The 15542-nt window shown below is 50.6% G+C and overlaps 1 protein-coding gene across 1 annotated transcript; it reads right to left on the minus strand.

Moving 5' to 3' along the window:
- Positions 1–184: 184 nt before the first annotated feature.
- Positions 185–14833, minus strand: TRPV6 (transient receptor potential cation channel subfamily V member 6). Its single transcript, XM_007983234.3, has 15 exons — positions 14691–14833; positions 6985–7082; positions 6707–6829; positions 6199–6336; positions 5795–5893; positions 5473–5648; positions 4822–4968; positions 4211–4423; positions 3823–3909; positions 3647–3723; positions 3234–3399; positions 2821–2887; positions 2189–2457; positions 976–1082; positions 185–594 (listed from the first exon to the last, which is right to left on the minus strand). Exons 1-15 carry the CDS (start codon positions 14816–14818, stop codon positions 312–314), a joined length of 2178 nt encoding a protein of 725 aa, XP_007981425.2. The 5' UTR covers positions 14819–14833; the 3' UTR covers positions 185–311.
- Positions 14834–15542: the final 709 nt, after the last annotated feature.

A 15542-nucleotide genomic window follows, 5' to 3' on the forward strand; every position in this document is an offset into this window, starting at 1 on the left:
AGCAGGCTGGCCTGTTTTTAAAGTGTTCTGATGTGCAGTGCTCCTGTCGGAATGGGTGAGGAGCAGGCCGCAGGAGAGCTCCTCACGCCCTCCCAGCCCCGTGCTTGGGCTGGGCTCCATCTGCCCCAGAACTGAAGGAGTAACGCAGGCCTGGAGCAGTGATTCTCCATGTACATTCCTTGGCATTCATGCTACTCCTCTTTCTTCCCTGGGGCCTGGGAGATGAGACCTCTGGGTGTTTGGTTTTTGTTTTGTTTGATGCTCCCAGGAAAATGAGAGCAAGTTCCGGGAAGTCAAGTGAGAGCACGCAGTCAAATCTGGTATTCCCAGCCCTCCCCGTCCTCCAGACCCCTGTTGATTATCCCACGCAGGTCTCTCCTCAGGGTCCCCTGCCGAAGCCTTTCCCAATTGGCACTGCTGCGGGAGGTACTTCGAGACACTGAGGGGGTAGGAAGGGACAGGTGGGGGCTGAAGGGACAGCCCAGCTCTAGTTTTTCCACCGAGTCTTTGTCCAAATCCTCAGAGCCCCGGGTGTGGAAGGCCTGTGCGTAGCGTTGGATCCGCTGCCGGTTGAGATCCTGCCTGTCTTCCACCCTGTGGAATACAGGAGGACTTGAGACACAGCCAGGACTTGAAGAGCAGATCCAAGAAGGATGCTTGTCTCTTATCCCCTGGTCCCCCCATCCCTGCCATTGCTGGCCTTTTCCCTTCTGTGCAGCCATGGTGGATGCTGGGTCACTGGCCCCTTGGCAGCTAGGCCTCAGGAAGCAGCAGACTCTGCCATAGGCTCCCTGGATGCTTCGAGAAATCCAGGTTCCAGATGGGACCCCTTCCTCACCAGCTCAGTCAACAAGCATAGAGCCTAGGGAGCATACAGGCCTCCACAGGGACCCCAGGAGCAGGAAGCTGTCTGAGCAGAGGGACACCCTGCTGATGAGGCTTCTCAGGGGACACCTACCCCCGCATGTCACTCACCGCAGGAACCAGCGGTCCCCCAGGCCATACTCCCGTCCGCAGATCCCAGAGCGAGGCCACAGGCAGCGAGGCAACTTCCGCTCCAGCATCACCGTGGTGGCCACGATCTGTGTAAGGGGACAAAAGGGGAAGTCAGAGATGAGGCTGGGTGCAGACAGAGGAAAGAGAGCTGCAGATGGAGAAGAAGGCGGGAGAAGGAGAGGATGCGGGGCAAAGGAAAACAGTCTAGCAATGCCAAGGAAACTTGGGAGCTCGTGGTTTCCCCAGGGGTGATGAACTACACCCCTGGATCTGGGAGGTGGGGCAGCCTTTGTTGACCATCTTCAGTGGGAGAGAGTTGATAGAGCTTGAGACCAACAGTTCTTTACCCAATGACCTGACATCCTTGATGCAGCCAGGCCAGAGGCAGGAGAAACACAGAAGGCGGAAGCCCCTTTCCCAGGAGCACAGGCACCAGACAAAGCAAATAGAAAGGGTTCTTAAGGGCTCCCAGATATTTTGACCCTACAGACATAAAGGCCACTTATAAATATAAACATCCCGCTTAGAATATCAATATATATTCCTGGAGAAAATATTTTTCTCAGCGAACCTTATTTCCCAGCTTAGTTTTTCCACTCCGTTTTCTACACAGCATAATTAAATGCCTTCCAGTTTGGAAAATTTCCATTATTTTGCTGAAATAATTTTTTTTAGATAAATTATTTTCTAGGTGTTTTTTAAATGAGGATTTGATTCATCTCATGGTCTTCTTTCCCTATTTGAAGATCTGGCTGAAGATAGCTTCTGCTACTATAGGAAGTTTGGGTGGCATTATTTTTTTTAACACATCCAACTTTCCATATCAAATGTTGCAGACTTAAATATCATCAAGAAGACTTGATACTCCAGTTTTTATTTGGGAACAAAATGTACAGAGTGCAGTTTTAGCCACTGTTAATTTTCTTTTGATTTATTTCTTGTTGATTCCTCTAGAAAACACTGAGCTTTTAACTGTTGAGAAAACTGTGAGGCATTCTTCTCAGCGATTCCAGTATTGCCTGGTTGAATTGCTAATCAGTGCTTCTGTACATTTTGCATGATTTTGCTTGCTTTGCCACAACTGTCCAAACATAAGTGGGGTGGAGATATCCTGCCTCTCTCTCAGCTTGGCAGGTTCCTTCGTAGGAAGGTGATGACTTGCCCTAACCCTCCCAGCCACCAGGGGGCTCACCTGGGCCCTCCACAGCTCATCGCGCTCATGGGCCACTCGCCAGTGAGTGTCGCCCATCATGGCAATGAGGAGGTTGAGCATGAGCAGCGTGGCGATGATGGCGAAGGCAGCGTAGGTGATGCTGTACATGAAGGGCAGGTCCACGTTGTAGTTGGCTGGGCCATCAATGATGGTAAGGAATAGCTCGAAGGTGCTGAACAGGGCCATGGGGTAGTCGTAAAAGTGGCCCAGCTCTTCGGGGTCCTCTGTCTGGAAGATGATATAGAAGGCTGCTCCACCCAAGGGGGTGAGGGTTACCATGGCAACCATGCAGACGACCAGCCCACCCTGGGCTCTGCATCCATGTCCATCCTGGTCCCTTCATCTCAATATCATCAGCTCTGCAGTGCTCCAAACTTTGGGTTTTTATGGTCCCTAGTTTTCTATGAGTCTCATCTTCTTGATCCTAAAAGCCACCTCTCCCTAACACTCCCGATTTTTCTGACCTCTGGAGGATGTCCCATCCTCTGACATCGTATGGTCTCCTCTGATCTCTGCATTACTCCTCCTCCCCAAGTTTAGCCAGAACCAGTGACCCCTAGACTTTCTCATCTCCTCCCTGCCTTGGCCCCTGGTCCTGGACAGATGATTACCTGAAGCAAAGCCCAGGATGACCACAGCCATCAGCCAGCAGAATCGCATCAGATCGCCAAAAATCATCTAGAGTGAGCAGGAGGCAGAGAACATCTGCACACATTCCCCAAGCAGTTGCCCCATCCAACCTCTAACAAGTCTAACCCCGACAAATCTCACAGCTTCACCCTCCAGGACAGGGATTGGCTATCTATGGCCTGCGGACCAGATCTACCTGGCCTGTTTTGGTGTGGCCTTTGAACTGAAAAGGGTTTCTACATTTTTAAATGATTGTTAAAAAAGAAGAAAAACATGCAGTGAGGCCATGTGTGACTTGCAGAGCCTGGAATGTCTACTGTTCAGCCCTTTATGGGACTGTCTGCTGACTGCGGCTCTGGGGCCTTTCTCTAGGGAGCTTGTGGGGAGGACTGACCTTCTGGATCATGATGGTGAAGGGGCCTAGCATCTGGAATCCTCGGGCGAAGTACATGACGTTGCACCAGCCCAGCACGAGTGCAAAGGACATGGGTACCACCTCCCCGCTGGCACTGATGAGCCGCATCACCATGGTCACCAGCACCATGAAAGCATAGGTGATGCTGGGGGAGCAGGGAGGAGGGTGATGAGGGGAGGGCTGGGATGATCCTGGGGACCTGACAGCAAGAATATAGCTGGGAAAGTACCCACACATGCAGTTTCAGCCTCTCCACACTCAATGCACAGGGTCATACACACAGCACTAGAGAGGGGGCTCTGGAACTAAGGTTCTTGAGAGGTCAGGAATCCAGGGAGTGGAACTGGAGCCCTGTTGAGGGAAGGGATGGGAGTAAGAGGAAGGAAACTCACATGAGGACATGGAATGGGCCCCCAAGGATGGTCTGTCCAAAGAAACGAGTGACCCCCATTCTGAAGATGTCTGGAATCTGAAGAGAAGTCAGGGAGACACAAAGGCACTCAGATACCGGAACTCAGTCTGGATTCCTGGGGCAGACAGCCTCACCCAGATTCCATCCACACCTCACCTCTACCAGCAGGATGATGATAGCCCCAATGACAGTCACCAGCTCCCCCACCAGCCGGATGTCATCCTTAGGGGTCACATAGGCTTCCTGATGGGGGAGAAGAATGGTCAAAACGCTCAGGGCTTTCAGGCATCTGCCCTGCATTTCCATGGTGCCCAGGGTCACCAGCCTCAGCAGATTCTTTTTAATCTGTTAGGTTTGGCTCTTCTCAAACTCTGCTCTCAGAGTAAGAGCATATGTGTGTTTCTGTGGGCGTGCATTTGGAGTTTGTACCCATATAGTTGAGATTAGAGCAAGGGGAGAAATGGTGTGAGGAAGGGAAGGGACACCAGTCTGAGAACAGAGAGTCAAGTCCTGCCCTGCTGATCTGCTCCTACAAGGATGTCACCTGAAGTAGCTTCTGCTGTAAGAGTGTGTTGTCCCGGGGGTTCGTGCGGTTATTGGTCCTGGGCTTGAGGGGGCGGTAGATGCAGCAGATGGTGAAGCAGATGATGTACAGCAAGTATATGGCACCCAGCATGCAGAAGTATGGCCGCCCGTACCGCTTCCACTTGAGGCTCACCAGCTCCTTCACTGGTGTCTGGTCCAAGATCTGGCGAGCCTGCAACAGAAAGAGAACAGGCAGGGCTGGGCGAGGTGGCTCACGCCTGTAATCCCAGCACTTTGGGAAGCCGAGGCAGGCAGATCACAAGGTCAGGAGATCGAGACCATCCTGGCTAACACGGTGAAACCCTGTTTCTACTAAAAATACAAAAAATTAGCTTGGCCTGGTGGCGGGCGCCTGTAGTACTAGCTACTTGGGAGGCTGAGGCAGGAGAATGGCCTGAACCTGGGAGCAGAGCTTGCAGTGAGCAAGAATGTGCCATTGCATTCCAGCCTGGATGACAGAGCAAGACTCCATCTCAAAAAAGAAAAAAAAAAAAAAAAAAAAAAGGAGAACAGGCAGCTCAGAGACCCTGACACCTCTCCCCAGACACAGCCTGCTGTGATGAACGGTACCTCCCGCTTCTTGGTGGTAATGATAAGTTCCAGCAGGGACTGCTCATCCCCTGAGGAGTCGATCTCTGTGAGGTCATATAGAGTCGAGGTCAGTGGTCCATATGTCCACTGGGTGTGCTTCCGCTTCTGCATCAGGTGCTGGAACATCTAAGGGAAAGTGAAGATGACTCAGGAGCAGTAAGCAAAGGGGACAGTCACAGAATGTGGATAGGATGCATGTGCAGGAGGATAGCACCCCTGGAGAGGGTGGCTGCCCTTTCATTTTGGTGACAGCCTTTAGAGGGCAGAAGAACCCACATTCACAGTGATGCCCTAGTTTCCTCGTCCTCTCCCATGACACCCTCCAGAGCTTGGAAAGGAGAGACGAGAGGCTGGAGGGCCCTGCTCTGGGGGCTGAAAGGGAAGGTGGGCTGGGGCATTACAGATAATCCCAGCTTGGGATCTAGACTCTGTAACCCCCAATGCCTCAGGGGGAAAAGAGTGGGCAAGAAAGAGAATAGGTAACAAGAGTAAGAGGGGTTGAAAATTTTATATGAGTTGAGAGTGGAACCTAAGCATCAGGGATCGTGTTCACCTCTGTTTCTCCCAGGGCCAGCAGGATAGTTTGAGGGTCATTAGAAAGACACCTCAGGGATGGGGAGTGTCTCTCACCACAGTGTTACCCTCCACTCCAGCCAGCTTGAAGGGGGTGAGACCCTGGTGATTAGGCACGAGGTCCAGGGGCTGCAGGTGGTCCCCATGTCTGTCATAGGACAGCAGCAAGTTGTACATCTGGCAGGCAAAGGTTTTGTTGGGCTGGAGGATGAGGATGTGTAACACTGTGTTTCCTGGGGAGGACACAGGGTATCATGTGGCCACTGGCCTAAAGTCCCCATCCCCACCCTGGGGTCTTCCTGAAGGTCCCAGTCCCTCTCCTCACCCTGCCCCTCACTCCCTGCAGCATCTCAGCTCCCCTCCCCATCCCAGCTCTTACCCAGGGAGTCCTGGGCCCGGATGTCAGCTCCATGCTCAATGAGGAGCCGCACGATCTCCTCGCTGTTCACACAGGCAGCAAAGGACAAAGGGTGCTCCCCTGTGGACACAGAGAGATCCATGGCAGGAGAGCACAGGATGGCAGGATGGGGTATGCAGTCTCCCCCAAGTGACAACCTTCTCTTCCCCCACATCTCAGCTCAGGGCTTGGGGACACTTTTCCTGCAGAACCAGAGGGAGGGTCATGGGGTAAATTGGCCTCTAACCTAATTAAGCCCTCAAAGGATTGTTCCTCCCAGCTGCCCAACAGATACAGCTGAAGGCAGGATCCTCCTCTGCCTGGCCCTGCTCTGCCTTGCCCACCTTTCCAACCTGCCCGTCCTCCAGGCCCAGCCCTGCTCTCACCAAAGTAGATGAGGTTGTGGGGACTACGGCGGAAGGCAGTGCCTGTGGCTCTGGCAGAGACACTGGCCCTGCGGGCAAGCAGGGCTCGCACCAGGTTCACGTTCTGGTTCACAACAGCGATGTGCAGTGCAGTCTGACCTGGCCCAGAGACAGCTGTCAGTCAGGGGTCTGTCCCCAGGATCCTGCAGGGGGTCCTTCCCATATGCACCCCTGGTCTCTTTCCCTCGGGGGCAGCCTGGGATGGAGAACAGGGAGCCCTCGGGTGTTCAGGATTCCTAGGGGATCCAGCTGCTGCCCATCTCTTCCTCTTCTCTAGGTCCCCTGGCATTTCAGGGGACAGGCATTCTAGTGATGGGCAGTCAGGACTGACACAGAAGGGAGGCAGAGAAGAGAAAAAAGAGTAGGAGGCTCAGATCCCCTTTGTCTTTCCCAAATTATCCACCAGAGCCTGACTTGAAATACCCCATCAGCCACTCCTGCTCTTCACCCCAGCCTGTGGGCCCCTCACCCTCATAGAGCTCAGATGTCATGGGCTCAAAGACCAGCTCCGGGGCAGCCTCCATCAGCACCATGGCGGCCTCCAGGTTGTCATAGAGGGCTGCTATGTGTAGCGCCGTTTCCCCCATGGCTCCTGGCATTTACAGAAAGGTGGGTTATATGGCTTCCATGGGACAGGGGATTGGGGACAATAGATTCAGAGGCCAATAGCACAAGGTCCTGGGCACTCCTGGGAGGCCCCATGTGTGGGGCTCACCTAGGAGATCATGCTGCATGTCTGCTTCTTACCTCTCTGGTGCACCTCGCAATCCTCATACTTGAGCAACTTGTTCAGGGCCTGGACATCATTCTCTTTGGCAGCTAGAAGGAGAGGAGACTCCCAGATCCTACAAAGGAATGGATAGGAAAGCTGGAAACAGTAAGCATACCTAGCTGTGGAGGGAGACACCCTGGCTTGACTCCATTATACACAGAGGTGTGTGCCTCAGCAGCAGGAACCTCAGGGTCTTCAATCAAGGCAGGTGGGGCCATTGATGTCTTTTCTCTTTACAGTCAGTAAATACACATCAACTTGTTGCCCATTTCGCATGCGTTTGAGATTGTCCATGCCTGGTTTCCTTCCCCCTCCCTCCTGGGGTCCTGGGACCAGAACATATCATGTGTGAATGTATTATCAGTGCATTTCAGGTACAGAGGGGAGGAGTTCTATTTAGACATGTGGCTTACCTGCTAACCAGTTTACCCCTGGGGTGGTCCTGTTTTACCCTCACCAGGTGCCCCGAGATTGCCCTCCAGGATAAGCCGTGTTTTGTATGGACTGAGGAGTGCAAGGAATTCCTGTCTCATATTTGTGAAGGAAGTCATATGCAGGGGCTAGCAGGATTTCTCCTGTTGCACCATCCTCTGCCTACTCAACCTTCTCAGCAGAACCCTTCAATACTGGCACTTCCCTCCCAACAATAGCATCTTCAGGGCTTAACACAAAAGAACAGTGGACCATAAGAACAAGCCTGGCTCCCAGCTTCCCTTCCTCCTAGGTGTTCATTCATTCATTCATTCATTCATTCATTCATTCATTCATTTTCTGTCTCTTCCTTTCTGTCTGTCGTCTTTCTTCTCACATCATCTCAACAGCCTTCCTTCTTAAAGTGGACCCCTGGATCAGCAGCAGCACATGAGCCCTTACAAGAAATGGAAATGCTCAGACTGACCCTTCCACCTAGCGAATCCAAATCTGCAGTTTAAGATTTCCAGCTGAGTCCTGGGCATATGAGAGTGTGAGAAGCATTGCTCAAGTGGTCCTTGCATGCAAAAACCAGTGGCAATAAATCAGAGACAAGCTCAGGGGGCTCAGTTTCCAAACAGCTCACATTAAAGTTGGCGAAGCAGTGTTCTCCATCATTTTCAGACCAGCTGTCTGGAGGACTTCAGGTGCTACTTTGTTTTGGCTATTGGCCCCTAAGACATAAACTATGGGCAACAATGATAGATGCAGAGAAAAAAGAGAATCCAATCTAGAGGATTCATTAATTGAATTTCATGTGAATCTGAATGTTCCCATTCTGCCCTCTTCTGACCCTTCCTGGATTTACCCAATTTGGGATTCATGGATCAGTTTCTTTCCCTGAGTCAGATTAGTCTCTCCTTATTATCCACTTCTCGCTTGTTTTAGGCAAAATTGTCTTCTCTGACTCCCCAGATCATCTCTTTATTCTTATTCCTACTGTGTGCTAAAAAAATCTCTTTTAAAATTAGAACTTACCCCAACTAAGACACATGGGTCCCTCTGATTCAATTTTCTCTCTTGGCCTGGAGCCATTTGGTCTTTCTATGGGAGTAAATGAAATAACTCTATTTATCCATAATTTGACAATTATGTGACATATAAAAAGACATAGACAGGAGCTCACATTCCAAAAATGCTGGCAGTGGCAAGAAATTGACTCCAGAGCTGGAGGTGGGAGGGCAATGAGAGAGGAGACATCAGCTCACTCATCTCCTCTGCCCTGCCCCCACGCACAGCAGCAGCCACCACGTCCTGTCAGTTCAACATGGAAAGCTCTCTCTTCATTCAGTCCCTACCTTCTTGCTCCTGCTAACCTTCGTTAATTCAAGTCCTCATTCTCTAGCCCAAGATTAGCAAAATATTCTTTTAACCAGTTTCCCTGCACTCTATCCCCATCTATCCTTCTTGATGCTGTTGAGATAATCTTTCCAAATGGCAAATGCAAAAGTCCAATGGGTCCTTAAATGCTAAGGATAAGGAACACAGAAGCTCTTCAAGGTCTTTGTGCAACTACTTTTCCACCCTCTGCGTGTCCCACCCACTCCTTAGACCTGGCATTTTGATCTCATCCTGTCTCAGCACTGCAGAGCACACCATTCTCCCTATATCCCTATGGCTCTTTCCTTCTAGAATCCAACTCCCCCAGCCCCCAGTTCATTGTGTCTTCTGCACCGCCTATGCTTAGAAATACGCCTAGAATGGTGTAGATGCTCACTGACACCATCTGTAGAGTGAATGAATCAGCAGCAATGCCAAAAGGTGGTTTGACTTAACTGTTCCTCCTTATTATTTTCATCAGCTGCCCCCTAAGCCAACCTTCAGCAAGCATGTATAAGTGAAAAATAGAACACTTGGTATGCAAACACAGCTTCAAAACAAGTTTTCTACATTCCCTTCATCACCACCACCACATCAACCATTTGCACAAAGTTCTCCTCTCTAGATACCCTAGATTGGGGGAAAAACAATCGCTAGCACCACACACACATATATACGGATGCACGGAAGGTCTTCACTCTCTCCTGTGGCCGTACTTTTATTTCAGCATCTTTCACTGGGTGCTGTAATTGCTATGTATTTGTGTCTCTTCCTCTATGCTAAGGGTACTCGAGGGCAGAGACCAGCCACTAACTCATCTTTATATTCCTTCCCTGCCCTCCTCCAATATGCTTCCACGTTTGTGTCCCATTTTGACCAAATGTGTGAAAGATTGATGGCAAATCTAGAAATGGGTCCGAGAGAGCACCTTTTCCAAGTCCAGAGTTCTACTTGCTGTATCCTAGATGTTAGTGGTGGTATAGTCAGTGGCAGGCTCAAAGATTCCCCTTTGGTCCCTACGTGTCTCTGAAGCTGAAAGTGTCCCCCATAAACCTCCATTTCCTATGAATTCATTTTTCAGCCTCTGCTGACACTCTAGTGGCCTGGGGAAAACAAAAAGCTACTGTCAGACCCAGAGTTGCTAGCATTACCAAATAAAAATACAAGATGCTCAGTTAGATTTGAATGTTAGATGCACAATTTTTTTTTTTAGTATAAGTAATATCACATGCAATATTGGGATACACTTATACTAGCAGCTTATTTGTAATCTCAAATTTAAATTGAACTGAGTGTCCTGTATTTTATCTGGCAACCTAGCCAGACCACACCCTCCGTGAAGAACCAGCTTATGACCCAACCCAGCAAGGTTTGTAGAGAACTAGCCTCCTCTGACTGCAAACTCCAGAATCCAGCAAAAAGGGGGGCCCTGCATGTGGATGGGTGTTGAAGGTGTCCGGCCCAGCCATTACTTGCAATAACCTCAAATGCCCACAAGGGGACAGCACAGAAAGCCCTAGCTCACCTGCTTGGGAGTAAGGCTGACCTCGAAACACCTGACTCTCCTTGGGTGCCTGAAGGAGGTGCACAGAGCGGATCTATCCAAAGATTCCTGCGCTTGGGGGACAAATAGATTTTTCAGTAGCAACTCATCACGGGAGTTTAGATCACAACACGGGGGTCAAAGGCAGGGACACGGCTAAGCACCCTGCACAGGACAGTCCTCACTGCAAAGAATTATCCTGTCCAAAGTGTCAATAGTGCCAAGGTGGAGAAACCCTGATTCAGAGGTACAATTATTCATAATTCATTTTAGAATGAGGATTCTTCACTGTAAAAGGAATCAGAAATATCTTATACATAAAAATGTTTTCTTATGGATCATTAAATACTCGACTAAGGGAGAAATGAAAAAAAAAAAAAGAAAAGAAAGAAAGACAAAGCCTTTTAAGCTCCCACTGATGAAGTAGTCAAAAGAGATTATAGAGCAAATCTGAAATTGTAACAATATGAAAGGTATTTTCAGGTTCTAGAATGTTTTATTTTACTAGGCAATTAATTATAATAAAATTGAATGGTCTAGTTGAACATTAGAGTGGTGAAAACCCAACTAAGGGTTTCCTGGCACAAAATCTAGCACATTATTTCTTGAGCAAACAGATCAATGACTTCCCTCTCAGGGTTGCCTCTGGGCCGCCAGAGAAAGATTCCTGACTTCCTCTCTCCGTCTCCTCCACCCCATGCCCTCATCTGCTCCTCCATCCTTGTAGATATGTGCACTGTGTGCATGGGTCCAGTTTGGGTTTTCGTTGCTGGGAAAAAAGGCAGGATCACAAGACTCTTGAGAACAGTTCAAATAAGAATTTTAGAGCTAGAAAGGCCCCAGAAATTGAGTCAAATCTGCTCATGTAACAGCTGGAGGAAGCAAGTCAGAGACAGAGCCACGATGCGTGCCCCACTGGTCATTTCTTGGTGGCGATTCTCAGTGTTGATCAGGGCTGGAAGAGGAGTTAGAGAAGACAGACATGGGTCCCACTGGTCTCACCACAAATGCCTTTCCCACCAACGAGTGTGCCCTCTGGGCAGGGCTGGTGCTGGTACACAACAGGGCTGCTCGGAGTGCATGGCTCCTTGCATTCCTGGGTGGATACAATGCTATGCGGGGGAAGTTCACGGCCCCTCTCATTCCTGCAGCGTCTCACTCATTATCACTTTTGCTCTTCACAACCCTCTAACACCGGCTGAATAGTTCTCCCATGCTTCAGAAAAGGAAACTGAAGCGGCATAATCAAATCATTGCCAGAAGATCACATGGAGTTAAAGGCAGGATGCCTGGCCAAGAATCCAGCCCCAGGCTCTGACCACTAAATTATGTGGTTCTTCTAGTTTTATGGCTCCTCCTGATTTTTCTTGGAGGTTGGGGGGGCAGGCCTGAGCAGTGACCACAGATGAAGGAAAGAGCGGTAATGTGTAGGGTGGAGGCATACATTGGGCACTTGTGAGCCACCTCCCTCCATCTCATGTTCCTGGCAGTGGGGATGAGGAAGCCAAAGTGGTTGTTTAGAGATTTGGAATCGGCTGCCATCCTAAGTGCCGCAGCTCCTTTTGTGCACATGTCTATCTGCGCATTTGCAAGTAGGCATGTATGTAAGTATTTACCATGGCAGGCAAGCACAATATACTAGAGAAGCCTAGGGCTGACTTTTCAGACCCTTGATTCACGTATTTCATGCAGGCATTTAACCCTAAGAAAAGCTCCAACAAGCATGGCATTCCCTCCAAATTGCTCCTTAGATGACGAAGTGTCAGCATATGGGCGGGAGTATGTTCAGGTTAAGCAGCCACTATGAAGCTGCCCAGGACACCCCACAGCAGCTGAAATCAGATCTCACACTTCCTTCTCTATGCTTCCAGAACACTCATTTATACCCTTCTAGTGATGTCCACTAAGCTCAAGTATGTGCCTGTCAGTAAACTTTGCTCCTAGGCATGAGAACTCCCTGAGAGCAGGGACTGTATCATATTCATTTTCTGCAGAAAGGTGGAGTGCCTTATGTTCAACAAAGCCATTCTGTGGCCCCAAGATGTCATCAGCCAAACATGTGCTCCAGTCCCCACTTATGTTCAATAAATGTGTAATGTGTTAAATATCAGGAAGTGAGAAAATCCAAGCCCAAGGGAGAGATGACCTGGAAGACATGGGAGAAAGTTGAGAGCTTGACTTGGATCTCAACAATGTAGATTTAAGCAGAGGGGGGCTGCATGCTAAGCCCAAGAAACGTCCACTGTAGAGAGAGGAGTTTTCGGTTACCAGTCATCCTGGAGAGACTCAAAGCCTTCCTTTCCCACTAGACCATCCTGTACACCACGGAATCTCACCCAATCCCACCCCACAGTTCTCCCTCTGAGTCCCCTTTGGAACAAATTCAACTTCACCATTTACTTGCTCTGGGGTTCTGAGCCTGCCCCATTCATAGGGGGATAACAGGACCCCCTTCCATTATTGTTACAGGGATGACAGAGATAAGGCAGGTGGTAGTACCTAGTACAGCAGTGGGTTCTCAATCATTGTGTGCTCCTTTCTTCCATTAGCTCACCTCTCACTTGTCCATATTGTTCCTATTCACTTAGTCATCCCATGTTTATCTCAGTGCCCCCATGCCTTCTCTTTAGTTGACGGCACAGATTAGGAAACTCCCCTTGCAGGCAATTTCAGCATCCTTCTGGGAAGTGCCCACCCAAAGGAGAGTCATTGCTCTGGACACCTGATATCCAGGAAGAAGAAGACCAAGAAAGTGCAGAGGCCAGTGGGGAGATCAGGGCAGGGAGGGGGGAATCCCTCCCAAGGGTGACATCAAGCCTTTCTAGCCAAAGGCTGCAGAGGCAGCCCCCATATGATCTGAGGAAAAGTGGGGGCAGACAGGACATGCAGAAGCAGCCTATTCTCAGCCAGACTCAGCTCAGGGCCTCCACTCTGCTCTCCCCTGATATCCCACACAGGGAATCTCCACCACCCCTTCTAATCCCGCAGGCCTTTCTGTACGCTGTGCCTGGATCCCCCGACCCTGGGGTCCTAAGAGTGGGAAGAGGATGAGTGAAGCCAGTGAGGACGACCTACTCTCTAACAACAAAGCCATTCTGTGGCCCCAAGATGTCATCAGCCAAACATGTGCTCCAGTCCCCACTCTCCCAGGCCTTTGGGGTAGAAGTGGGTGGCTGGAGTGAGAGATGAGAAGGCACAATTCGCAGAAGCAGACCATCCCCAGCCCAGAATCCTTCAGCAAAAGAAAAGAGGGGCCTCCAGGAAGCCTCCCTGGTCAGGCTAAAGCAGGCTCCTACTCCTGGGGACAGAAAAAAACCCAAAGACACAAAGACTTCAGGCTTTCGTCTATGAACAGACATAGTATCTGCCTCCTTTGTGACCCAGGGAAAGCCCCAACAGGCAGGACTTCTTTCTAGCATGCCACCAACTGGGTACGGAACTCTATTAGAGACCTTGAAGAAGAGACCACATGCAGGGATAGCCCCGAGTTCCGGTTCCCTGCTCCTCTCCGGCTCTGTTCTCTAAGCTGTCGTGGTGAAGAAAGCAGCACATGGGTTTAGGAAGTTTTCAGAAGCTGGAAGCAGCCAGTGAATTTCCTTAGGGTTTAAACTCTAGAGTCTCGATTTCCACCACCTGAATGCGGGAGAGCACAGGTCCTCAGAACTTCTGTTATTTTGACCCGCTTCCCCCACATCCCCACCCACACTAAGAGAGAGGAATAAACCTCAAGGTTGGGTTTGAGCTTTGTGAGTCTTCATATCCCCGCAGTGCTGGGCAAATGGTAAGACCTTGGTCAATGTCTGATGAGACAGATGCATGGGAATGGTGACTTTTTTTTCACATTTTATCTTATTTTCTGGTTCCTGGTGTCTGCGGTTCTCTCTGCTTCATTCATTCAATCGTTCACTCATTCCTCCATGCGAACATATGTATACTATGTGTTCCTGCCAAAGAGACTATTCTAGAGGCAAGCAGTTGAGATACAGAAGGCATTGTCCTCATCTGCCGTCCCCTCTTGTCACCTCTTGGGTGGAGGGGCTATGATGTTCTATCCTTACAAGCCCCAGCAAGGCGCCTGGCCCTTAGGGAAGTACTCACAAGAGACGTGCAGAATTGAATTAGATCTTAAGATAGTAAACACCTGTGCCCATCTCAGCCCCATCCTCTTTCACCAGCCCTACAGGCTGAGGCTCTTGAGACAGAATGCTCCCAAGAAGCCAGTCCGGGCCTGGGAGCACCACCTGTCCAGCCAGAGGTGCCAAACAAAGATGGGAGGTGAGGGAGGGGTGAGGGGTAGAGGTGCAGGCCCAGGGAGGTGGGAAGGGAAGCAGACCAAGGGGGCTTTACCTCTTCTGCTGCAGCAGGTTCTGCTCATCTCGGCTCTGGGCCCAGGACTCCCGTCTCTGGAACCATCTGCAGAACTTGCTCCACAGGCAGAGAATTAGCCCTTTCTCCTTGGGCAGGGACAACCCCATGGGGTGTAGGGCCGGCTCCTTGGGGGCCTGAGGCCGAGGCCAGACCCTGACGGGACTCAGCCTTGGGGCCACATCAGCCCCCCCAAGGGCCGGCCCGCCCTCTCCCTGTAGAGGTCCCGTCTCCTGTCTCCTGCCTTCCTGATGAGTTCCTTGGGAGTCTCCCAGCTGCCCCAGCCAGTCTGGAGAGGGCTGTGAGTTTGTTACACTTGGCAGAGCCAGCCAGGACTCTGCAGGGCTGGCCTGTCGGGAGCTCCTACTGGAAGTGAGCAGGAGGAGCCAAAGCTGCATGGACACTCCCTCCCTCCTCCCAAATTACCTGAGATTTAAAGAGACAGGCCAGCCACAGACCTGCCTACCAAGGGGGCCTTGTGCCAACTCCAATTCTTTCTCCACCCAGGGCTCTCTCCCTGCCCCCAGGCCAGTCACAACTGGGGAGGCCTTCAGAGAGACTGGTGAGGCCTCCCTTGGATGTCAGAATACCCAGTGGCCTACCCTGAGAAATTCTAGGCAGTGAGAAAGGAGAGGAGGAGTCAGGGCAGGCCCATTCCCAGGGTTGAGGGCTCCCAGGAGGGAGCGCCCCACTTTCCCACAGTGCCTCTTCTGCCGGCCACCTGCCTCACTCTCTGCCTCCCCCTACTTATGTCCTGGAGAATTCCATTTTCTGGACTCTTCCCGTTTCATTCTTGCCAGGCCCAAAATAGGTAGAAAAATTGTGAAGATTCTC

This window comes from Chlorocebus sabaeus, chromosome 21 (assembly GCF_047675955.1).
Source record: "Chlorocebus sabaeus isolate Y175 chromosome 21, mChlSab1.0.hap1, whole genome shotgun sequence".
Classification (NCBI taxonomy): domain Eukaryota; kingdom Metazoa; phylum Chordata; class Mammalia; order Primates; family Cercopithecidae; genus Chlorocebus; species Chlorocebus sabaeus.

Bases quoted from the DNA above. Each gene is read 5' to 3' on its own strand.
- TRPV6 (XM_007983234.3), bottom strand. From the start codon at position 14,818: ATGGGGTTGTCCCTGCCCAAGGAGAAAGGGCTAATTCTCTGCCTGTGG. The intron at 7,083-14,690 runs GTAAAGCCCCCT...ATTCCTTTGTAG, and splicing joins AACCTGCTGCAGCAGAAGAG to GATCTGGGAGTCTCCTCTCC. The intron at 3,400-3,646 runs GTGAGTTTCCTT...CTGCTCCCCCAG, and splicing joins GGCCCATTCCATGTCCTCAT to CATCACCTATGCTTTCATGG.